This window comes from Heptranchias perlo, chromosome 1 (assembly GCF_035084215.1).
Source record: "Heptranchias perlo isolate sHepPer1 chromosome 1, sHepPer1.hap1, whole genome shotgun sequence".
Taxonomy (NCBI): Eukaryota; Metazoa; Chordata; class Chondrichthyes; order Hexanchiformes; family Hexanchidae; genus Heptranchias; species Heptranchias perlo.
The window spans coordinates 113,479,817-113,505,903 of NC_090325.1; the positions used below are offsets into that span (position 1 = coordinate 113,479,817).

Consider the following 26,087-nt stretch of genomic DNA (forward strand, 5'->3'; position numbering starts at 1 on the left):
GACCTGGAGTCCGATCTATTTTGAGATTTCCTATTCTATCCAAGATTATATACCTATCTATTCTAATATTTATATTATCTATAGCACATCCCAAAGCTGGAATCTGAGCATCATCCATAGGAGTGTAGTTGATGTGAAATCATCATTTAACAGCTCTGCCATAGCCTGGGAATCTGTCCGGAACAGTCTTTTAGTTTGAATCTATTCTCAACTGTCTTTCAGTGTCTTAATGTGGCATATCATTCCAGTGGTCCACAGAATTACTGTGGGATTGCAGCCCTACTTGTAATTTTAAAACATGTTTAGTTACTAGCTTAGGCTGCTGATTTTTTTTAAAAAAAGAAACATTTTTAAATAAACTTTTTGCATCTTTCATTGCCTCCCTCTTTCTTCCCTCTACCCACCCCAAATGAGTCTTTTCATTCCATTTTATACACAGATGTGAAGCCTTCAGCATGTTGGCTAGCCGCTCTCCAGAGGTTAAGCGGAAGGCAATTTTTGTCCCCATTTGCAAGAGATTTCCTCTTTATAAATGTATTTGCATCCATCTCCACTTTAATGCACACTGAGTGAAACTCAGCAATACTACTATACAGTGTCTCCACAGCAATGGTATGCACTCATCAGTTACTGATTTTTAAAAAATTACAATGTATGATTTATGGAAACAGACCAAAGTCCAAAGTCTTATCCAATTTAAGACAGCAGAGTGTGGTACCTAACAACTTGGAATTTGCAGCATATTTAAAAGTTAATTCAATCCACTTCCAACTACTGTCTTAAGCAGAGTCTGTAATCCACCAGAATAAATGATTTACCACCATTTTAAAATTCAAGTCCACCTAAAGTAGCTTTAACATAGAATGCAAGTCTATGCTTGGACATAAATTAGTGACAGCCACTATATCGCCTCAAGGTTTAAAGTTTGATTATGAATATGCAGCATAGTTTTAGTCTCCTTGTAGGAGTTTTAATAACATCTCAACAGAATTGGGATGTGAGCTTGGTAACCCTCATTGGGCTACAGGGGTCAACCCTCCCCCACCTTCAAAACACCCTCTACATGAATGCATTAATGACAACAGGGTAAAAGAGCATCATGCTGAAGGCTTCACATCTGTGAATGAAATGGATTGAAGACTCGCTTCTGGGAGGTGGGGGCAAGGGAGTAAGGTGCAATACTGGAGGGCAAGAGCCAATCCTGATTGAGCAACGTGCATTAGCTCTGAAAGTTAACTAATGTATGCATTTTTAGATGATGCATAAATGTCAACTAAAAGAAAGTACATAATCTCATTATAGATTACCTGTAACTCATTTTGAAAGAATTTTTCACTAGCATGAGCCGAAATACATGAAGATCTGAGCAAGTGAATTGAATTTCAATAGGAAATCTGTAGTTCGCTATCTATAACCAAAGACACTCTTATCTCCACACCCATCTCAAATTGTACAGCACAAAAACAGCCTATTTTTCCTCAACATCCAATAATCACAGACAAATGCATGGCCATGTAGAAAACCACAATTAACATTTGAGCATTCATACTCAAAATTTTATTTCAGCAACAGATGCAATGCATCACATACAACAGGGTACGCCAACAAACAAGTGTTGCATCACACCAGTTAGTAGCAACTGTATTATATACTATCACAGTACACAGAAGTTAAAGGAATGCGTTTCTCAAGTTGTACAAAGCAAAGTAACTACAACATAAAAAATGTTTAGATGCTATATACATTTGGGACACAAAAGATGTTGATTTCAGATTTAATGTGGTACAAAAAAGTCCCAAAAGGGAAACAAAGATGCTTTCAGGTTTAACATTTCCTCTTGACATGCTCTTCTGCTACACTGATGTTTATACCTCCGTTTCTCCACCTAGGAGAGAGTACAAATGTTTTAGAACAGGAAAGAAGTTCACAAAGTTTCACACAAGATTATAACACACACTGGCCAATACTTCAAGGTGCTGCACTGGAAAGCATTTTACTGCAGCAGATCTAGTGACATCAGACCTGGTTTTATCAAGTCTGACACATTTAACCCAGTCAAACCAAAATATACTACAGCTTGCTTGATGTTGTTTGGTTATCATTTGTAGTTTTCACTACTGAGCAACAAAGAAAAAAAAAACAAGCATTAACATTTAACTTTTTAAGTAAAAAAATTACCACACTGAAGATCCATAACTGAAATACAAGATGTTACCAAATAAAGAATACTGAATTAATTATGCAGTAAGAAGTCATTATACATTAAAAAACAAATGCCTGTAAGAAATGTTTATCCAATGTTATATATATATGCAAAGATGATTGAAGACAAAGGCTGAAGTTTTCCAGTTTATCTTTAACGTTGATACATGATGTTGGAAGAGACCATACCACAGGGCAGCATTTTCACGAGCACACCTCACGTTCTGTCCGCAATGCGCGGCCCCAAGAGAATCGTGTGGTCAGGGTGACACGTGTCCTGCAATGAAGTTCCCGCTGGCGGGTACAAACAAGGTATAATGTCAGAGTTAGAAGGCAACTTTTTCTTTCGTCTTGCTGGGTCCTTTATTTGCACCCATTAGCAGTACTTTACCTGTTAAATTTACAGACTTGTTAAAAAGTGTTAATCCCTCAGACCTTTAACACCTCCTGTTACAAAAAGCTGCAAATCACTTGAAGTGAAAACTCTAAGGTTACCTGATGTTCAGTGCTTAAAGCAAAATTTAAAATTACAAAATCTGGCATTTTACATTATTAAAAACATACACTGGCAAATTATTTAAGTGTTTTTTCCTCCATTAGCTGCAACAAGATTTGTTACATACCTGCAGTGAAATAACTATATCAATTTTTCTTTAGTATGGTTGGTAGTTATTCTGGTGACTGCCTGCACCTCTAGATGCCTTTCCATAGCTGCTCTGCTGACCTGTCAAAGCGATTGGATTTTACAAGTTTAACATGCAATTTGTATATCTACATATACACAAAATTACAAAACATACCAACAAAGTGGCCCATTTACAAATTTAATCATTACATCTTTGGCCTAACTTAGTAATACCTGGACAAAAATAAGAGTTCCAGTACCAAAATTTGATTCTCTGCAGGTTGCAGAAAATGGGCAAAAGCTCATTTTGATTTACGGCTTATCCTATTCTCTTCTTTCACCCCTATAATTTTACCCACCTGGCCACTTGCCTCTAAACAGCCTCCTTCAGCAGAGAGGGTGAGGCAGTCCAGGCCGCAGACTTCTCCACGACCATCAATGCCGCTCCTTGATTGACCATCAGGAGGCACATTTGCTACGAGGAGATATGAGTAATGTTAGTTTTTCCTCCTCTCCAAGATGGAACGCTCTGTTACCTGGACAAAAGCTGGCTAAACACTCCCCTTATCACGGGTAATAACAAAAAGCCTCCAAACATAAAACAAGCTGGTTCCACTACCTTAATCCTTTACAGAAGTTTAGGTCCAAAAGTTTTCTGGCCAATTCAATCTATCTATAGATGAAGCACCTTGAAGGACACCAATGTGGTGTCATCAGAAATAACATGCAGACTTCATGTAGTTAAATAAACAGCAAAGCTAAAATGGTGCTTAACTAACAGCACCGAGGGAAACAGAAGAGACATCAGAGGGGCTACAAAGCTTTAACACCCCTCCCACAAAAGTTTTCTTCTTTAAAATCTTTGTTACAATACTTTCAGCAAATAAATACACCTTCTGAGGCCTTTCGGCAGTTTACTAACATGTCTCCGAAACCTTACCGCTTCACAAAAAGTGTATTACCAGCCAATTAGCCAAATGCTGCAACTTACTATTGTAGGTATCATATTCTGGAGCATATCCGTAGTTGTTGTAGTTATACCCAGAGTAATCATAACCTCCATATCCATTGTAACCTGGATTGCTATAGCCATTGTTGTAACTACTATAACCTTGATTCCAGTAGCTGTTGTATCCCTGGTTCCAGTTCTGATTTTGTCCTAAGAAAAGATAGCAATACAAACAACTTTGGAGTTTGTTCTAAGGCACGCCATAACCCAGAATGTCTGCAAGAGGAAACCTGAGACCAAGAACCATCACAAGTGAAAGAAAGCCTACATCACACTACTCATTATATCCTATGCTAAAACCCAGAAAACCTGCTGGAGATTTCTACTGTATCATACACAGAAATAGAAAGCTTGTGTATAAAAATCCAATGCTACCACATGGTTTGTGTACGCAATAAATCCAGTTTACACTACAACTAGTTCACATAACAGTGCCACTTGTCAATGCCAAGATGTTTAAATATGAAGGCGTACTTCCATACTTCCTACAAGAGCCTCTCAAACATTTATAGAACTACATAGCCAGCTTCTATTTAGGGAGAATGTTAGAGGATACATTACAAAAATCTAGGTACCTACTTGAGAAATAGTGAAACCATTTCAATTCCAGCAACATTTTTGGTAAATCTGTATTTGAAACTTGTATAGTGACCATAAAGTGTTTTAATTATAATCTGACAGATGAATGCATCTTGGAATTGTGGAAAATACTTGTTTCTTTTATTAAAAGGGAGAGAGTTCCCACCTTTTCTTCTGATGTAATTTTACTCTACTATTATGAAAAAGTAACCCCGCTAAGTTACTATGCAGGTTCAAGATCGTTACAATTATATTCCACTGTTAGGTTAATCTACTTCCCATCACCAACTAACCCTAAACCAGAGTATTAAAAAAAAGAAAAAGAGCAGAGACAGCCTTGGGTTATGTAGAGAAAAACTGTGCGAGGATCATTGCCGTGCGTCGGGTCAATAATCAATGGGCATAACAATTACCTGAAGTACCACTCACTGCCCAGTGATTCAAGTCTTTTCCATTACTGCAATTTTACATAAGATGGGGAAAAGGGAATTCCAATGTGATGGCCTTTTATTTGTCCTGTTCCTTGTATACAGGAGCCTTGCAAGACAGATTTGGTGTACAGACAATACCTTTTAGCATACTCCTCCAATAACTAGAACTTTTGTGAACAAAGTGCTGTATACATTACCTGATATGGATTCTTCATATTGTTAAATTTTCTATTTAAAATTCAGCTTAAAAAGGATATGGATCAAGACCTCTTCGTAGCCATATTATTTAACCATTGTTTAATGCCACACCATTCTTCCTCAAGACCATGCATATTAACCCTTTCCCACCCAACAGTCAGAACCAGACTGAATCCCCCATTGAACAAGTGGGAAAAGGTTAACCGGATAAACCGATAATTACCTAGCCATGCATTCCTTTACTTTTCCAGTAAAGAAACCATTTCATGTTCAAAACCCACTCGTCAGGAAATTAACTTACCCCCTCTACCACGACCTCTTCCACCAAACCCACCTCCACCTCTGCCTCCTCGTTGCTGTTGTTGCCTGTAGACTTCCTTGGGTTGTGCCACTTTGATTTCACACTGTTAAAAGTGCAAAAGTATTAGGTTAAAAGAATTCACAAAGTAAATGTTACTAAAACGTAAGTCACAGTAAAATGCTTACATACAGTACATTTTAAGCAGTAGGGAATACAAGAGATAAACATACATCCTCAAGCACGTGCAAGGATTTCAAACAGAATTAACTACATAAATGGTATGGTTCTTATAGTATACCTGCCACATGTGTCAGTTACATTTAACACAGAAAATTTAAGGCAAGGACAAACAGGCCCTACATCATTAAAGAGGCAGGCCATTTCAGAAAAATGCATGATTTATTAAAAACATTTAATACTGGGTGACAGTCATATATACATAGAAATTACAACATGGAAACAGACAATTTGATCCAATCAGACCATATCAGTGCTTATCCTCCACAGGTGCAAATAGTTCTAATCACATTTACTATGTTCCAAATCTCTTGCAATTAATCCTGTAACTATGGCCCAGCAACTACCGGAAACAGCCTGCTTCTATCTTCCCTGTCCCGTCCGTTCATAATTTTAAACATTTCTGATAATAGAACGCCGTAATCTGTATTGTTCTAATGAAGAGGCCCTATTTTTCAAGTCTTTGTATTTTTATTTCCTCACACCAGGCAGCATCCCAGCGAATCTGTGTCATAACCTCAATAAACCCTCAATATCGTTCCTATCGCATGGAACCCCAAAGGCTTTACATAGGCTTATCGTTGGTTTTTATATTCTATTGGTTCTTTTTTTAAAACAAATATATCGTCATATCAACATTAGGTGTTGCCTTTAATATTCTGTGAACCTGTACCCCAAATCCTTCTGCTCTTCCACAGCACCGAGGGTGTTTCCATTCAGAGTATAATTACTGTTATTTTTTTTAACCAAAATGCATCTCACACTTAGACACTGAATTTCATCTGCCACTTTTTAAGCCCGTTCCCTTCTTATTACTATCCCATTTCAGTTTCCTTTGGTCTTCTAAAGAATTAACCTCCTACTTTGATACCATCTGCAAATTTCAACACCACTCCCTCTAGGCCTATATCCAAATCACTGATATACACAGTAAACATAAGTGACCACAGAACTGAAGCCTGAAGGAAATCACTATCCACTGCTAACCACTGGGGGGGGGGGGGGGGTTAGGGGAGCAGGAAGAGACTATACCGAGACTCATTCTAACTGATTGCAGTTAGGACCCTCACAGTCAGCAGAGAAAGTAGATTCTCAACCCAGCAGTCTTGGTTTTGGCACCTGGGATCTAGTGCCAAAAGGTCCTGTGTCTAACTCAATGCACCATCTAGCCAATCACCTATCTCACCCTCTAATCAGTGAGAAGCTAAGTCAAACAGACCATGTCTGTTCTGAATTAGCTAATGGAAACTGGTCCAGGAGCAGGGTCACCACAATTTGCCTCAGCAACGTTGCACACATGAGGACACAGGGTGAGGATCAGGCTTGGCTGTGATATCTCCAGTGACCAAATAGCTTCCCAACACTCACACTGAAGGCTCATATGAATTGCCACTTGAGTGAGCTATCAGAGGTTGTCTGTGGAATCATACCTCAAATAGCAAACATCTTAAGAGGAGAAACCTGACCTGGGGCAAAAACCCCAGAAGACAACGCAGGGAAAGCACCTAAATGGAACACCAATGATGTAAGTAAAAACAGGAAGTGTAAGTATTATAAATAATTATTCTGTGAGGCATTGAAATATTGTACACATAAAGTGATAGAAGAGATAATATTTGTGTCATGCCTCTTCTTTAAAAAAAAGCAAGAAAATCAGGCACAACTGTGGCTTTTTAAGAGGCATTGGCTGCAACTCAATTATTTTTTCTTAAGCCTGTAATACTGCCCAGGACGATCATCTTCTGTTCTTCTCACCAGAGAAGACCTTGGGAGGCAGGAAAAGGGGGTGGGGAGGCAGAAAATAAAGAACTTGCATTTATATGGTGCCTTTCATGACCTCAGGACTTCCAAAGCACTTCATTATCATTAAGCACTTTTGAATTGTAGTCAGTGTTATAATTTAGGAAATGCAGCAGCCAATTTATGCACAGCAAAAGTCCCAGGAACAGCAATGAGATAAATAATCTGTTTTGGTAGTATTGGTTGAGGGATAAATGTTGGTCAGGACTCTGGGAGAACTCCCCTGCTCTTTTGATTAACGCCATAGGATCTTGTAAATCCAGCTGAAAGGACAGACGGGTCCTCAGTTTAACATCTCATCCAAAGGATGGCACCTACTGCACTGAAGTGTCAGTCTAGATTATGTGCTCAAGTGTCTAGAGTGGGGCTTGAAACAATTACCCTCTAACTCTGATGCAAGAGTGCTTCCACTATGCCAAGGCTGACATCAAAGATCTAAAATCCCCTGACGTTACAGTTTGTGGTGGTCTATAACTCTGCTGTTGCTGATGACTCAAAGCTCCTCATTGGCTGCCTAGTTCTAGGCTGCTAGATCGGGCAGATAAGTGGAGTTGAGGTCGAAGATGAGCCATGATCTTATTAAATGGCAGAGCAGGCTCAAGGGGTGATCTACTCCTGCTCCTATTTCTTATGTTCCTTAACAGAGCATTAGTGCCATGATAAATAACAGGCTTAGCTCAGCAACCTCACCTCTGAGTAGGTTCACTAAAAAATTAAAACCCATGCTTCTAATGATCTCTGATAACAATGTTCATTTTTATTTGTCTTCACAGGCATACAAATCAGAACCATGGAGTCTTAGGAGCCATGTCTAAAGTTTGAATCCATACTTCCAGTTATTTGCATGTACCTCAAGTTGCTGATACCAACAGTCCCTGGTGTTTTGATATAAAAGTTAACCACTAATGGAGGCACTGCCAAATCACCAGGCCTACAAAATGCACGCAAGACAATCCAACACAAGAATTATAAATGCAAATATGACTGAGTTTCCTTGGCTTCTGAGGCCGAGTGGTCAGGGCTCCGGGCTATATGCAGCACATAAGCCACACGTTGGACATCTCTAAGCTACGGAAAGACTGGAAAAAAAACACTGCATATGATTCTGGAATGAGATTGATGGCAACATGCAGTACCACTGCTTCACTAAACAAACAGAAAAGGGCTCCACAGATGTGCCCTAAAATAGGATTAAAGATTTAAAAAAAAAATTTTGGAGATCTAGGATGTATTAACATTTACATTATTCTGCAACAAACAAAATGTCCCAGAATCAATTCCCAGTCTGTACTGAGTTAGCTACAGTGGCAGTAGGGTATGCTACAATCACCTCAGCACTCTGGGCTAAGGAGGTGAAACTCAGCAAGGATTCCAAATTGAACAAGGACAGGACTCAGGTGTGATGCCATCTAGCCTCAAAAAACTTGCCAACAGACAGCATCTAGACTCGCGCATGAAGAATGGTCACTCAGACCCCAGTCAATGACTTCAAGAGAAGGGGGAAAATTGGGAAAGAACATTCATTTTATTTCTCCAAACTTTTTTTTAATGCAAAGACACTCAATGAAATATGCACAAGAATTCTACTGCCTAGTTAACAAAGAGGGGTGAAACTGCATGGACTATTTCTTCAAAAGGAAAAGCACGGCAAGAGGCTAGATAAACAGATTTCATGAAAGCTCCAAGATATGGGCAGCATTACAAACTTCACAAAAGTTGTACTAAGTTATGTGGACACAGGGTTGCCTGCAGGGTGGACCCTTAAATCATCCCAACTTATCAATCATCAGCATGGCCTTGAGTTATCATATCAATGAAATTGCTGAGCTAGCATTAGACCTCAGAAGTAGGTCATCGGGGATCAGAACCAAAGAGGCATAGAAACATAGAAAATAGGAGCAGGAGTAGGCCATTCGGCCCTTCGAGCCTGCTCCGCCATTCAATATGATCATGGCTGATCCTCTATCTCAATACTATATTCCCGCTCTCTCTCTCCATACCCCTTGATGCCTTTTGTGTCTAGAAATCTATCTAGCTCCTTCTTAAATATATTCAGGTATAGGGTTGCCAAGGAACAGAGATAATAAGGGAAACCAAGGAAATGGGATATTGGACAAATAATGATCAGAAAAAGTAGCAGGAAAGGCAAGAAAGCTTGTGAAGATATTCAGATTACAAAAACAAATATCAGGCATGTCAAATAATGCCAATGAAAACAAAGGTCACAGAAGAAGAGGTAGCTAAAGAGAGAATATACCTGGTATAAATGAGCAGATTGGAGATTAGTCAGAACTCTTCAGGAAAGTGGAATGTGTCGTACTGATAGTATCTATAGAATGGCAAGTTGTCCAGCTGCAGCTAAAGGAGTACTTATGAAAGGTTAGAAGGGACACCAAAGAGTACATAGAGACCCAGTGGTAGTAGTCCGCATATGAAACAATATGGACAGACCTTAAAAGCCACATATGCAAGAACTGCCTCAAAGACAACAGATGCAAAATAATGTTCTCTAGTATACTTCCGTTTGCAAAAGGAGGGGTGTTCACCAAGAAAATTGAGGATGGAAATAAGTGGCTGGCAATCTGGTGTGGAAATATCAACACTAAACGCAGACATACATGAACCAGAGACAGCACAGGTAGATTCTGTGGGGCCAAAGGAAGCAAATCTACAATAAGTATATACATATAAACACTCCAGGCATTAGGAATAAAATGCAAGAATTGGGGGCTGTTGTGGCAGTAGGGAACTACGATGTAGTATGAATGTCAAAAGCATAGCTGATGGCATGACTAGAACATACAAGGTATAATGGGTTCAGAAAATAGAAGTGGATAGAAAGGGACACCTGGGAGATTAATGAAGTTAATACTGTGGGATGTGGAAAATTACACAATGAACCATTTGGTTAAATATATTTAATGCAAAAAGGACAAAACTAACACTCAGCATTTGCTATAGATTATCAGGAGGATGACTATTTGCTTTAGAAGGGTACGTGATAACGGGCAATTTCAACCAACCAAATATAAATTGGGAATACCCAAGTAGTTTGCAATTTGTGTAATGTATGACCCAGTGTGTCTGGGAGAGGCAATGCAGATCTTGTTTTGGTTATTGTTAAGTGACTCAGACAATATATAGGAAATGAAAGTCACGGGGATTGTGACCACAGAATGATCAAGTCTGACATGACCTGAGATTCAGAAATAGAGGACCAGGAGCCAGGTATAAACGGCCTAACTTCAAAGAAATGAGAGCCGCTTAAGCAAATTGATTAATGGTTTTGTTCAACAACACCTGAGTAGGTGATAATCTGAGCATGTCAAAATGCTGAGTGTGCATGAGAAATAATTAGAATCAGCAAGTGTGGACTAAACAAGCGTGAATTAACAAATTAAAATCAAAAATAAATAAGAAGGAAGAACTCCACAAATCCTGCAGGGACAATGGGGATGGGGTGATGAATACAGGAACATATAGAAATAAGTTAAAAGGTTTGTCAGAGAAGCAGAAACCTGGGAAAAAAACCATACTAGCACACAAAAACAAATTCTCAGTTCTTTAAGATGAGAAGGTGAAGATCTTAAATGTTTTCAACCAGGACTGGAACAGAGGATAATTAATATACAATAATTATTTTATCCAAGTATTCACAAAGTAAGATGACAAACATGTCCTCCCCTAAATAGAAATAATATAAGTAGCATTAAGAGAGCTCTGAAAAAATTAACCCCCAGGAAGGGTAGTATTTATCCCAGAGTTCTAAGAGAAACTAGGGAGATTTGTACAGCACTGACAGACATAATGAGGGAGTTACTGGATGCTGGAGGTACCAGTAGATTGGGCATCACATTAGCCTGTTCCCATTTTGAAAAAGGGTGACAGAGATCCATTATCATAATTCATTTATAAGGGAGAAAACAGAATGAGAGTAAACTAGCAAGAAATATAAAAACAGATTGTAAGAGCTTCTACAACTATGTAAAAAGGAAGAAATTAGCAAAAGTAAACGTGGGTCCCTTAGAGGCTGAGACAGGAGAAATTATAATGGGGAATAAGGAAATGGCAGAGACATTAAACAAATATTTTTTTATCTGTCTTCACAGTAGAAGACAGATACAAAAAGCATACCAAAAATAGTGGGGAACCAAGGGACAAATGAGTGATGAACTTAAAACAATTAATATCAGTAGAGAAAAAGTACTAGACAAACTAATGGGACGAAAAGCTGACCTGATGGCCTACATCCTAGGGTTCTAAAAGAGGTGGTTGCAGAGATAGTGGATGCATTGGTTGAGATCTTCCAAAATTCCCTAGATTCTAGAACGGACCCTGTTGATTGGAAGGTAGCAAATGTAACACTGCTATTCAAGAAAGGAGGGAAGAGAGAAAACAGGGAACTACAGGCCAGTTAGCCTGACATCAGTAGTTGGAAAAATGCTGGAATCCATTATTAAGGAAGTTGCAACAAGGCACTTAGAGAATCATAATATGATTAGGCAGAGTCAACGCGGTTTTATGAAAGAGAAATTCTGTTTGTCAAATTTATTAAGAGTTCTTTGAGGATGTAACTAGCAGGGTAGATAAAGCGGAAACAGTGGATGTAGTGTTTTTAGATTTCCAAAATGCATTCGATAAGGTGCCACACAAAAGGATGCTATGCAAGATATGGGCTCATGGGATTGGGAGTAATATATTAGTATGGATAGAGGATTGATTAACGGACAGAAAAGAGTAGGGATAAACAGGTCATTTTCACGTTGGCAGGCTGTAACTAGTGGGGTGCCACAAGGATCAGTGCTAGGGCTTCAGTTACTTACAATCTACATTAATGACTTAGGTGAAGGGACCGAGTGGAACGTATCCAAGTTTGCTGACGATATAAAAAGGTAGGTGGGAAAGTAAGCTGTGAGGACAGAGAGTCTGCAAAGGGATATAGACAGGTGAAGTGAGTGGGCAAGAACGTGGCAGATGGAGTATAATGTAGGGAAATGTGAAGTTATTCACTTAGGTAGGAAGAATAGAAAAACAGAATATTTTTGAAATGGTGAGAAACTATTGAATGTTGGTGTTCAGAGAGATCTGGGAGTCCTCATACAAGAGACAATGAAAGTTAGCATGCAGCTACAGCAAGCAATTAGGAAGGTAAATGGCATGTTGGCCTTTATTACAAGGGGGTTGGAGTACAAGAGTAAGGAAGTCTTGCTACAATTTTTACAGGGCTTTAGTAAGACCACACCTGGAGTACTGTGTACAGTTTTGGTCTCCTTATCTAAGGAAGGATGTACTTGCCTTGGAGGCGGTACAACAAAGATTCACTAGATTGATTCCTGGGATGTGAGGGTTGTCCTATGAGGAGAGATTAAGTAGAATGGGCCTATATTCTCTGGAGTTTAGAAGAATGAGAGGTGATCTCATTGAAACATACAAGATTCTGAGGGGCTTGACAGGGCAGATGCTGAGAGGTTGTTTCACCTGGCTGGCGAGTCCAGAAGTAGGGGGCATAGTCTCAGGATAAGGGGTCGGCCATTTAAGACTGAGATGAGGAGGCATTTCTTCACTCAAAGGGGTGTGAATCTTTGGAATTCTCTACCCCCGAGGGCTGTGGGTGCTGAGTCATTGAGTATAGTCAAGACAGAGAGAGATAGATTTTTGGACTCTAAGGGAATCAAGGGATATGGGGATCGAGTTGGAAAATGGAGTTGAGGCCAAAAATCAGCCATGATCTTAGTGAACGGCGGAGCAGGCTCGAATAGCTGTATGGCCTACTCTTGCTCCTATTTCTTATGTTCATATGTCTTATGTTCAATACCATGTAAAATATTGCAATTGATGCAAAGCATTGGTACACTGACATAGTAAACAGCAATCTACATGGATTCTGATGGGGAAGATCCTGCCTGACCAAGCTCAGTGACTTCTACGAGAAAATGACAATCCAAGTGGGCTATGGTATGCCCTACAACATGATGTACATTGACGTCCAAAATTTCCACACAAAAGGCTATCTGTTAAGCTCAAAGCAGTGGGGATTCAAGGTAAATCTTGGGAATGGATACGAAACTAACAAACGGGTACTTGTTAGGAGTCACGACAGGAGAGGGTTGTGGAGAGTTCCGGGTGGTCAAAGGAAACACTAGTTTATAATTTAGATGAATTAAGATCCAGAAACTCAGTGCAAACCAGTTGATACCAAACTAGAAGAACCAGTGGAATCTGAAGCAGCTCAGAAAATACAAAACAAGTTGGATAAAATATGCAAGTGGCAGATGAAATTTAATGCAGACAGGTATAAAGAATTGCACATTGCAAGAACAAATTGACAACATACATACTCCAAGAATGGTGTTGAGAGAGACCCAGGAGTAGATTTGATACGTCCAACCACTACATTAACAGCATCAACAAAGCAAATAAAATGCTGAATTATATAGCCAAAGTAGCAGAAAACAAGTCAGAGGGAGTCATAGAAAATTTACGGCACAGAAGGAAGCTATTCAGCCCATCGTGTCTGTGCCAGTCAACATAGAGCAACCCAGCCGAATCCCACTTTCCAGCATTTGGTCTGTAGCCTTGGATATGCACTTGAAGTGCCATAACCTACAAGTACTTTTTAAAATGTGATGAGGGCTTCTGCCTCTACCACCCTTTCAGGTAGTGAGTTCCAGACCCCTACCACCTTTCTGGGTGAAAAAATTGTTCCTCAGCTCCCCTCTAATCCTTCTACCAATTACTTTAAATCTATGCCCCCTGGTTATTGACTTCTCTGCTAAGGGAAATAGGTCCTTCCTGTCCACTCCGTCTAGGCCCCTCATAATTTTATACACCTCGATTAAATCACCCCTTAGCCTCCTCTGTTCTAATGAAAACAACCCCAGCCTATTCAATCTTTCCTCATAGCTAAAATTTTCCAGTCCTGGCAACATCCTTGTAAATCTCATCTGCATCCTCTCTAGTGCGATCACATCTTTCCTGTAATGTGGTGACCAGAACTGTACACAGTACTCAAGCTGTGGCCTAACTAGTGTTTTATACAGTTCTAGCATAACCTCCCTGCTCTTATATTCTAAGCCTCAGCTATCCAATATGCCTTCATAACCACCTTATTTACCTGTCCTGCTACCTTCAGGGATCCGGACATACATGCCAAGGTTCCTCACTTCTTCTACACCTCTCAGTATCCTCCCATTTATTGTGTATTCCCTTGCCTTGTTTGACCTCCTCAAATGCATTACCTCTCACTTTTCTGGATTGAATTCCATTTGCCACTTTTCTGCCCACCTGACCAGTCCATTGATAGCTTCCTGCAGTCTACAGCTTTCCTCCTCACTATCAACCACACAGCCAATTTTTGTATCATCTGCAAAACTGAAGTCAATGGGAATCAGGGGGAAAACTCTCCAGTGGCTGGAGTCATACCTAACAGAAAGGAAGATGGTAGTGGTTGTTGGAGGCCAATCATCTCAGCCCCAGGACATTGCTGCAGGAGTTCCTCAGGGCAGTGTTCTAGGCCCAACCATCTTCAGCTGCTTCATCAATGACCTTCCCTCCATCATAAGATCAGAAATGGGGATGTTCGCTGATGATTGCGCAGTGTTCAGTTCCATTCGCAACCCCTCAAATAATGAAGCAGTCCGAGCCCACATGCAGCAAGACCTGGACAACATCCAGGCTTGGGCTCATAAGTGGCAAGTAACATTCGCGCCAGGCAATGACCATCTCCAACAAGAGAGAGTCTAACCACCTCCCCTTGACATTCAACGGCATTACCATCGCCGAATCTCCCACCATCAACATCCTGGGGGTCACCATTGACCAGAAACTTAACTGGACCAGCCATATAAATACTGTGGCTATGAGAGCAGGTCAGAGGCTGGGTATTCTGCGGCGAGTGATTCACCTCCCGACTCCCCAAAGCCTTTCCACCATCTACAAGGCACAAGTAAGGAGTGTGATGGAATACTCTCCACTTGCTTGGATGAGTGCAGCTCCAACAACACTCAAGAAGCTCGACACCATCCAAGATAAAGCAGCCCGCTTGATTGGCACCCCATCCACCACCCTAAACATTCACTCCCTTCACCACCGGTGCACAGTGGCTGCAGTATGTACCATCCACAGGATGCACTGCAGCAACTCGCCAAGGCTTCTTCGACAGCACCTCCCAAACCCGCGACCTCTACCACCTAGAAGGACAAGAGCAGCAGGCAAATGGGAACAACACCACCTGCACGTTCCCCTCCAAGTCACACACCATCCCGACTTGGAAATTTATCGCCGTTCCTTCATTGTCGCTGGGTCAAAATCCTGGAACTCCCTTCCTAACAGCACTGTGGGAGAACAGTCACCACACGGACTGCAGCGGTTCAAGGCGGCGGCTCACCACCACCTTCTGAAGGGCAATTAGGGATGGGCAATAAATGTCGGCCTCGCCAGCGACGCCCACATCCCATGAACGAAAAAAAGTGTTAATCATGCCCTCCACCTTTAAGTCTAAATCATTAATATACATCACAAAAAGCAAGGGACCTAGTACTGAGCCCTGCGGAACCCTACTGGAAACCTCATGATCAAACTGTATATAGTGTTCTGGTCAGACCACACTGAGTACTGGGTCCAGTTCTGGTCAGAGACACAGGGAAGACAGTCAAATGTTGAAAACTGTTCAGTGAAGAGTCACAAAGCTAATCTCTAGTGCTAGAGGTCAACGCTATGCAGAAAGACTGGTAGAACTTAGGAGACAACTAAGAGGTGATCTTATTGAGATATACAAAATAGTAAATCGATATGGCAAATGTAAATCCAGAAAATTACTTCAAACTAAGTTTGAGTAGGAAATGGGGACACTGGTTCAAACTAGTAAAAGGAACATTTAGGACAGATACAAGGAAGCTGTTCTTCACACATGGGATGGTGAAAATCCTGCAATTATTTAAGAAACAGTTGGATGCTACAATGGGAGGACTGTGGGGTCTCTGGATGTATGAACTAAAATGGGCTGAATGGCCTTCCACATCTATCTTTATCTTGTGATTGGGTGTATTTCTAATTAGAAATATCAGGAGTTGCCATATGTCAGACACAACTGGTCCTTCCCCAAGATTCTGTGTTAACTATCAAATAGTGTTTAAAGGGTTTGGTCTTGTATTTGGCAAACTAGTTGAAGTGACATAGCACTGAGCCCACCATATGGATTTCCTTCTCAGTTCTGTCCCCATGTAAAAATGGAAGAGCTATTTTTAACTGGGCTTTTCTTCTTTCCTGAGGTGACATTCGCTTGTGGAGAATCTTGGGCCATTCAGCCTCGAGAAGAGGCCACTAAGGAGGTGATCTTAGAGGTTTATGAAATAGCAAACAGTATGGGAAAAAGAAAATACTTCTTTTGAAAAACCCTCAACATTGCAAAGTTGTCTTTTTTTAAAAAAAAGGAGGCACTCTGCATTGTTCAAGTGAAAAGGTTCCTGAAAAGACAATTTAAGCAAGAATGGTATGAATCTTCAAACTATGCAGTCTCCATAAACTTCAGCTCATCTAAAACTCTGCTGCCTGTATCCTATTCCAACTGTCCCACTCACCCCAGTTCACACTGATTCACATTGCTAGATTGGCTCTCAGCCCTTCCCCAAAGCCTCAAATTTAAAATTACATACAATGTACAGCACAGAAACAGGCCATTTGGCCCAACAGGTCCATGTCGGTGTTTACGCAAGCCTCCTCCCACTCAAATCAACATAACCTTCTATTCAATTCCCTCATGTGTTTTATCTAGCTTTCTCTTAAATGCTGTTCACCTCAACTGTTCCTTGTGGTAGTGAGTTCCACATTCTAACCACTCTGGGTAAAGAAGTTTCTCCTGAATTCCCTATTGGATTTATTGGCCTCCATTACAACTAGGGATTTATTGGCCCCTAGTTCTGGTCTCCCCCACAAGTGGAAACATTTTCCTTAAGTCTACCCTATCAAACCCTTTCATAATCTTAAAGACCTCCATCAGGTCACCCCTCAGCTTTCTCTTTTCTAGAGAAAAGAGACTTTCCTGATAGGTATAACCTCTCAGTTCTGGTATCATCCTTGTAAATCTTTTTTACACCTTCTCCAGTACCTCTATATCCTTTTTATAATATGGAGACCAGAACTGTTCACAGTACTCCAAGTGTGGTCTAACCAAGGTACTATATAAGTTTAACATAACTTCTCTGCTTTTCAATCCTATCCCTCCAGAAATTAACCCCAGTGCTTTGTTTTGCTTTTCTTATGGCCTCATAAGCCTGTGTTGCTACTTTTAGTGATTGGGGTATCTGTACCCCTAGATCCCTCTGCTCCTCTATCTCATTTAGATTCTTATTTTCCAAGAAGTATGTGGTCTCCTTATTCTTCCTACCAAAATGCACCACCTCACACTTAACTATATTGAAATTCATTTGCCTATTACACACCCATTCTACAAGTTTATTAATGTCTTCTTGTAATTTGTCAGTCTTCCTCAGTGTTAACTACACCCCCCCCAATTTCGTGTCATCCGCAAATTTTGCAATTGTTCTTCCGATTCCTGAATCCGAATTGTAAATACAATTCCTGTGGAATACCACTTCCCACCCTTTGCCAGTCTGAGTAGCTACCCTTAACCCGTAGTCTCTGTTTTTATTTTTGTAGCCAGCTTGCTATCCATTTTGCTACTTGTCCCAACTCCACATGTACTGACCTTAGTCAGGAGTCTACTATGCGGTACCTTATCGAAGACCGTTTTAAAATCCAAATATATTACATCGACTGCATTACCCTTGTCTACTCTTTCTGTTACTTCTTCAAAGAACTCAATAAGGTTGGTCAAGCATGACCTTCCCTTTTAAAATCAGTGCTGACTATTCTTTATTATATTTTCGGTTTCTGGATGTTTTCCATTTACATCTAAAGATCCTCTTATCTTTCCTACCACCAATGTTAAGCTAATTAAATAGTTCCCTCCTTTTTAAATATAGGAATCACATTGGCTGTCCGCCAGTCCTCTGGCACTATTTCCTTTTCTAATGAATATATAAAGATATATACGTAATAGTGCCCCTGCTATCTCCTCCCTGTTTTTGAGCAGAATATATTTCTTCTGGACGCTATTGATCATTTTAAATATTTCGTCCTGTTGTTCTCTCTCAGTTGTGTCAATTTTTTCCCCCAGTTTATTTTCCCTAGTTCTATTCTCATCCCCTCAAAATCAGCTTTTCTCCAATCTATTATTTTGGTGTTTGACTTACTTATGTCAGTGTCAATTTTTATCTTTAACCGTATCATGTTATGATCACTATTACCTAGTTATTCCCCTACTCTTACTTCCCTTATCTGCTCTGGTTCATTTCCCATTACTAGATCCAGCAGCGATTCCTCGGTTGCTGGACTTTTAACATACTGGGTAAGAAAGGAGTCCTGTACACACTAACAACTGTATTCTCTTTTTCCCTTTACCTATTTAAAATTCTCATCCTGGTGTTTAAATCCTTCCATGGACTCACCCTTCTCCATTTCTGTAAACTCCTCCAGCACTCGCCCAAACTGTCCGTTCCTGACTCTAGCCTATTGTGCTCACCCCCTTCTCTCTTCACCCCCCCCATTGGCTACTGTGCATGCAGCCATATATACCACATTCTCTGGAATTTCCATTCTAATGCCTTCTGCCTCTCTACTTTCTTCTCCTCCCTTAACACCCTCCTTAAAATGCACTTCTGACCAAGATTTTGGTCACCCCTTCCAACATCTCCTGTGGCTCAGCATCCTTTTCTCCCTCAGATTACTCCCCTGTGAAGCACTATGTGACTTTCTCCATGTTAAAGGCGCTATATAAATGCATGTTATTGTTGTTGGAAAACAAGTGTTTCACTCCCAAATGCATTACCTTTGAATTGTATTTAAAAACTTTTACTGGACATACCTTGCTAGATCCTATGTTATGATACTTGTTCTCTAACAGCCTTTTTACTGGTTCTTCCTCCTTGAATGTGATGAAGCAGAATCCTCTCCGTTCATTTGTCTTGTTGTCAATGGGAAGTTCAATGCCTTCAATCTACAAGGGAACCAGTTCAGGTACATTTCAAGTCTTTGTGCACAGTCCTGTTCCGTTCACTCGTTAAAGAAACAACTACAGTTTATTCCTAATAATTTGAAGTTGTTTTTTCCATTACAAAAATTGAATCAAACAATTCAAATTAAGCACCATAACATAGCAAAGTGATAATTTAGTGCTTAAAGATATTTGAATTATCAAATCATTTGAATTAAGCAACTTCACAATGAACATTTCATCCCGACCCCACAATAAAATTGGGAACATGAGAATTTTCCTTCCACACTAGAGAAGAAATGACGTCACTATGTACGTGTTTTTAAATGCTGACCTACTGACGAATTTTGAAGCAGGCTAGTGACATCTCAAAGCAGGACATATCTGTAATAATAGTCTTGTGTATAGCATGTATTTCATGTCCACATTACCTTTATTTCCAGTGTCACAATTTGAGTAAAGCTTCAATATTTACAAAGGAAAAATCCTAGGTCAACATTTCCCCAATGCATTTTAATACACAAAATATAACATTGCAGATTCCAGACCTGCACCCCTCCCCATTTTCTGCAACCTGCAGAACTCACATCTGCATAATATGTAAGGTAATGGCATAGCCCCATACATCGGGGAGGCCTGGGAGGTAAATGAAGCTGATCTAATAGAAGCAGAAAGCTATAATATAAATTACTCATTAGATGTCTCTAATGTAAACAATATCCAAGCTAATACTTGAGGTATGCTACAGATCACCAGATCAGCATAAGGGTGAGTTTGCTCTATGAAGAGATAGGAAGGGTATGCAAAACAGAAAGTTGACACAGTGTTCATCTTGACCTGGTATTAGTAAGTGACCTAGAAACATATTGGCCCATAATTTGCTGTTGAAATAACGACAAGACTAAATGTGCAAATGCTGCAGCTACTTCAGGCGAGGGCAGATGTGCAATTAAACATGGAAATCCAAAAGATGCTGTCAGAGATACGCCGTTCCACCGTTAGCTTTGCAAAAACAGCACCTCGCTGTCTGGCTCACCAGTGACATGCATTGAGCGGCGAGAAGTTGATGTAGTTGCACAGTAGATATGAATTAAACTCGCCAGAGAAAGTCAGAACTGGACTGAAGTGATGCAAGGTGCCTGTTTTGGAGCCATTTAAGCTCTGTGCATATTTAATTAAGCCTGGATTAACTGTCAGGGATTCTTTAAAAGATGTTCTAATTGTTCATTACTCCCAATGAACCTTTCTGGCACTGTAAATTAACTATTACAAGTGTGGAGTCTCATTCCTTCAGGCTTTATTGTTGGATATTTAAAAAATGTGAAATTTAAAAAATTTTTCCTTTGTCTTTTATCCTCTCAATTCAATCTCTTTATTTCTCTTTCTGTACTTGATTTGGCATTGAATTCACTCACTAAAATTTACACTTCCCTCTCCGTCCTTGTGCTGTTTATTTCACAATCCTTCAATTTGATTAGTTATGGAGATATACAGTTAATTGCCCCGTTCATTCAGTTCCCAGTTGTCCAGTTTCTCTCGCTGTGAATTTTTCAGCTTGCACTTCCAGCAACTTGCAGCGCAAAATATCATCGAGATTAAACAGGCAAGGGCAAGTCTAACTAACGGCAGACACCATTAGATTCTCTCCTATAGCAAATTATGGACCAATATAAAATGGAAGTCGTGACACACCTGGGGAACAGTGACCACCAAATGATCGCTGAGTAATGCTACGAGAGAAAGATATAGAACTGGTGTTTGCTAAAATCTGAAGTTTTAAAATTTATTGTATGTGCAGAGATATATATGCCTGTGAATGTCAGCAAAGTAGTATCCTTCTAAGTTACAGTGTTGGTTTATGACAGGCCTAAAAATAGAAGCTAGCTATATTTAGTACAAATGGTGGCTGTTTACAACAAAATCTTTCTGCGAATGAGGTTATGAATCACAACTTGCCTCTCCATATGCTCCAAAGTAGTCCTTAACCATTTCTTCTGGTACATCAGGACTTAGACCACCAACAAATACTTTCTTAGCTGGCTCCTTGCCTTTTATTGCCTTTGCTCTTTTAGGGTCAATGAGCCTCCCATCCAGCTTGTGTTCCTTCAGTTCCAATACCTAAAAGAGTTTAAGAACAGTTTCTGTACTAAAATTACAATTTTCAGAAGCTATACATAGGCATTCAATATCAAAATAAGAACTGACTCTGTATCTTATTTAAAAACTTTCAGGGATTGTTTGCTAATATTTTTGATAACAAAATGACAAGTAGAGGGGGAAAATGAACACTCAACCTCTGAAGCTGCAAGTTCTTCTATTCTGTTTAAGTCCTGGTTGTGAGTTCAGTGCACACTCGTCTATAGCAACACAAGCAGAAATACTGTCTGCGTTACTCCCCTAGCTCCAAAAGCATTTCTACAAAATCAAGGCTCCTTATGAAATGTAATATTTTATTAGCTCTTGACCAAATTATACTTTCTGGTAAGTTCATTGTTATTTAAGTGTACCCCAATCACATTAAGTAGGAACCAAAATAGTCACCTGATTTAAATACATTTCTGGTACCATAAGCTATGAAGATATTCAAACTTCTGCAGCAGAGGTCAAATTCAGGTGCACAGGAGAAGCTCCTACCTCAATCCAATATATTTTTCCCAGCGGGGATCAATATCAGAAAGCACATTTGTGTACTTAAAATGATCACATCCGCTCTTTACTCACCTAGCTTCCTGCCAATTAGAGTCATGACCTGGGGTGAAAAGCAGAGGTCAGTGCCACAAGAACACAAACTGCACGCTTCTTGGTATCATTCCCTGCTGACAACAAATATCTTCAAAAATGGATTGAGTTTTGAACAAAAATTCTCACAAGTAAACTATAGTTCATATATGCACAACATGGAAAAATTTAGGTATAAATCACTGCATTTTAACACTCATTTGAAGTAGCATTCTCCAAGTGAACATCCAAGGCAGCTTTCTGCAAGATAACTCTTGCATAGCCCCTACTAAAAACTCATTATAAAGTGATTTGTAATATGTAAAGCCCCCCGCCACCATCCCCCAACATGATAATCATGGACCACCCCTCAAGAAACAAAACAAATGAGGCAAATGAGACACCCCTCTTCCCCCCCCCCAATGGATGGGTTAACACTGTTGAGGTTACTTACACAAGGACATGAATCAAGCACCAGACTGATAGCACAGCTGAACTAGGACTTAGCAAATACTTATGAAAATAAACTACTGATTCCACTAAACACCAACCAAAAGAGGGAAACCAATTTCTACAACTCAGTAAGGTTGGTATTTTTAAATGTCACAACTGGATATTCAGATTTTCCAAGAGTTGATACCCATTTGTAACATGCTATTGTGAACATTTCCCATTACAACTTTTATCCACAGTGATCCATTTTGATGTGATTTGTAGCAGTATTAGAATTTTGATTTAATTTACCCTGTCCACGCTTGCAGGTTCTCTGAATAGTACAAAACCAAATCCTCTTGACCGCCCCGTCACTGCGTCCATCTTTATGGTACAGTCCACTACTTCACCAAACCTGGACAAGTAATCTGTCAAATCCTTCTTGCTTGTATCCCAGCTAAGACCCCCAATGAACATTTTTCTGTGAACAATAATACGTATAGAGTGAGCTTGGCAATGTTGGTGTTGTTTCAATGCAATGTTTATAATTAAACAGAAATACAATGCAAAAGTTATTAAACAATAAGTTATAACAGGATTTCATGCCTTGTAGTTACTCGTTTATATGTCTCTTTTGGGGAAGGCGTATTTTCATTTTTTAATGCTATATATTACTATTGCGTTAATATCTTATTAGAAAATGCAATACGTCTGCTTGGTTTCCCCGCCAAATATTTTCCCAAAATAAGTATCAAAATGAGGACACAGCTTTTTGTAACCATTTGAAAAATCACTTCCACGGGGTGAATAAATTAATCGACAGTCAAGATCTCGGGGAAGGCGATTAAAGAAAACCCCGCCCAGTTCAGTGGTGAAGCATCGAGGTCACATTTGTTCATTAATATTCTTCCACTGCAAGAAAAACCGAATCGCAAACAGAAACCAGACCGACTTGTAGAAACGGGGGAGGGAAGAGAGAGATACCGAAACTAGGTCACACACAGCATGGCGCCGAGTCATTGCGCCACGTATGGAGCCAAACAAACAACAAAAAAAGGAAAACCCAGAACAGATGTTGTTTAAAAAAAATAACAACCAGACCGAGGGCGCGAATCCGGGGCGGGTCTGTGATTTTCACACGCACACAAAAAAAAGCAAATTCAACGAAAACAAGGGGCGGGGCTTGCACCTGGACCTCGCGCTCCGGGCCCGGTATTCGGAGCACGCGGACAGTCTCGCACCGGGGCGGGGGAGGCGCCCCTCCCCCCTCGGCTCTTATTAACGGGGTGTCCGTCCTCCCTCCCCTGGTATTTAACGGGTCTTTGTCTGACAGGTTAATGGATGGTGCCCGGGGTGGTGGTGGTGGTGGTGGTGGTAGTAGGAGTTTGGGGACATGAAGACCGACTCCAGGCCGCAAGGACTCGCTCACCCTTCGTCCTCCTCGTTTTTGCTGGCGTTTATTTTGGCTCCTTCGGGGAACTCCTCGGACGCAGCCATGGTCTGCTCCATGAGGCCGGCAGACGGCGGGTTGTAACTATACTGGGGGTCCATCTGTGGGATCGATTCCTTTCGAGGTGCTGCGCCTGTCGGTCCCGCGGGCTGACGGCTGAAGGGTGGGGAAGAGGAGGAGGAGGAGGAGGATTATTGTTAATTATTATTATTACTGGACACGAACGCTGACGGCTCTGGCACGCTGCTGGGACCGAACTGGTGGCGCCGCCGCCGCGGCTGCTGCTCCTCTCACGCTACAAAATGGCGGTCGCAAAGAAAGGGGAAAAATCCGGGAACCCGGCCGGCGGCCTCTTATACCGAGCACGTGACCGCCCGCCGCCCAATCGCGCGAGACCCAGGCTCGGAGCCGCCGGCCTCCCTCCCCCTCTGTCCGTCTCCTGGGCGCCGAATGTGAGAGGGGCTCCGTCTGTCCGCTCGGCCCAGTAATCCTCTTCGCGGGGGGCGGGGGGGGGGAAGAGAGAGAGAGAGACACCAGTGGCTGCGAATCATAAGGCTCGAGGCCGGCTGTGGGCAACGACACCCGGTGGGTGGGGGGGTGGGGAGGAATGACACGCAAGCAACTGCGCAGACTCGACCCGACCCGACCGGGACCGGGGAAATAGAGCGAACAATCGAAGGTTCGACCGGTGGAATCCTGCCCCCGAGCCCGGCGGGGGTCAGGGGGCGGGGCGGGGCAGGGCAGGGTGGGACCCGGCAGTGGGTGGCGGAGGGCACCAGGTCAGTCAGGTCAACGGGCTTCTTGCAGGGGGTATACCTATTAATGGAGTGAGACAGGCTGTGGGCACCCGCTCGATTGGGTGCCCCAGTCGGTGGGGTGAGACAAGCTGGTTGGGGCGGTTCTGTGCCCGTCTGGTGGGGTGAGATGGGCTGAGGGAGCCTCTCTGGGGAGAAAGGTGTGCTGGGGCTTGGGGTAAGATGGTTTGAGTGCAGGGAGCCCCTGCCCTTTGGATGCGACAGGTTGGATAAGGGGGTTCCTCTTAATGGGGATTAGGTGTTGGGAGCGCACGATCCTTGGGTAAGGCGGACTGGCTGCAGAGGGGGCGGGACTGTTAGTGGAGTGAGGCGGAGAGTGGGTACACTTGTCCCGTATCACGAATGAGCGATGGGATGTGTGCTGAGTCCATAAATGAAAAAGACTTCCATTGAAATAGCCCTATCAAGTTTCAAAACCTTCACAGATGAAGCACAATGAGATCCCATAGGTAATAACAGGATGAGTGTGGAACAAGTATGGATATTTGGTGTGGTGTGCAGGGAGTGTGCGTGGGATATGTGCTTGGTGGAGTAAAGAAGTTGTATTTGGGAGTCATACAAAATGATTCTGCAGGAGGCTTTGTGTGAGACACACTGCATTATGTGAATTATGGAATTTGCACAATGCAGTGTGTGGACTGAAATACAAGAGGCATTCGGGTCTGTATAGAGTAGTACATTGGGTGATGTGACCTGGGTACATTTGGGGTTGTATACAATGACCATATGTGGAAACTTGTACACAGCAATATGTGGATGCACAATTTTTCCACTTTAGAAGCAATAGACATTTGTCCATTCATGCTACCTTCAGCTTATTAAATCCATTGTGGCACTAGGTGCACACTTGAGAGTCTGTTGTTAAAAAAGAGAAACTTTCCAGTATTCACTGTTATTGGTGTCAAGGGAAAAACACTACCATGCTTCATGTGTGATAACCTTAATTCATTACCTCAAATTGCACCCAGCACAATTACAAACGTAACTTCTAGTATTTCACCCCATCGTAGAATTTTACAGCACAGAAGGAAATCATTTGGCCTGTTATGCATGCAGCAACTCTGAGCCATCTATTTAGTCCTATTTCCCTGCCCTTTCCCCATACCTTTTATTGTTTTCAATATTTATCCATTACCCTTTTAAAAGATGTGGATTCTGCTTCTGCCCCTGTTTAAGGTTTAGGGCATTTATGTCCTAACAAGCCTCCATGTTTGTACAAAAAAATCCTAATCTCTCCC

The 26,087-nt window shown here is 41.2% G+C and overlaps 1 protein-coding gene across 6 annotated transcripts; it reads right to left on the bottom strand.

The window, feature by feature from the left end:
* Nucleotides 1-1,528: 1,528 nt before the first annotated feature.
* Nucleotides 1,529-24,488, bottom strand: hnrnpdl (heterogeneous nuclear ribonucleoprotein D-like). 6 transcript variants are annotated; one of them, XR_010963801.1, is made up of 10 exons: nt 24,014-24,488; nt 22,897-23,065; nt 21,391-21,552; nt 19,306-19,437; nt 5,346-5,448; nt 3,819-3,986; nt 3,187-3,302; nt 2,826-2,926; nt 2,392-2,496; nt 1,529-1,885 (listed from the first exon to the last, which is right to left on the bottom strand). XR_010963801.1 is itself a non-coding variant. In XM_067989759.1 (9 exons), the coding sequence occupies exons 1-8, from the start codon at nt 24,133-24,135 to the stop codon at nt 2,840-2,842; spliced, it is 1,059 nt and encodes a 352-aa protein (XP_067845860.1). In that variant the 5' UTR covers nt 24,136-24,488; the 3' UTR covers nt 1,529-1,885; nt 2,826-2,839. The 6 variants fall into 6 exon arrangements, 4 of the variants coding, with proteins under 4 accessions (XP_067845860.1, XP_067845870.1, XP_067845875.1 ...); XR_010963810.1 differs by lacking the exon at nt 3,187-3,302 and having other exon boundaries at nt 24,014-24,484; XM_067989759.1 differs by lacking the exon at nt 2,392-2,496.
* Between the last annotated feature and the right edge of the window lie 1,599 nt (nt 24,489-26,087).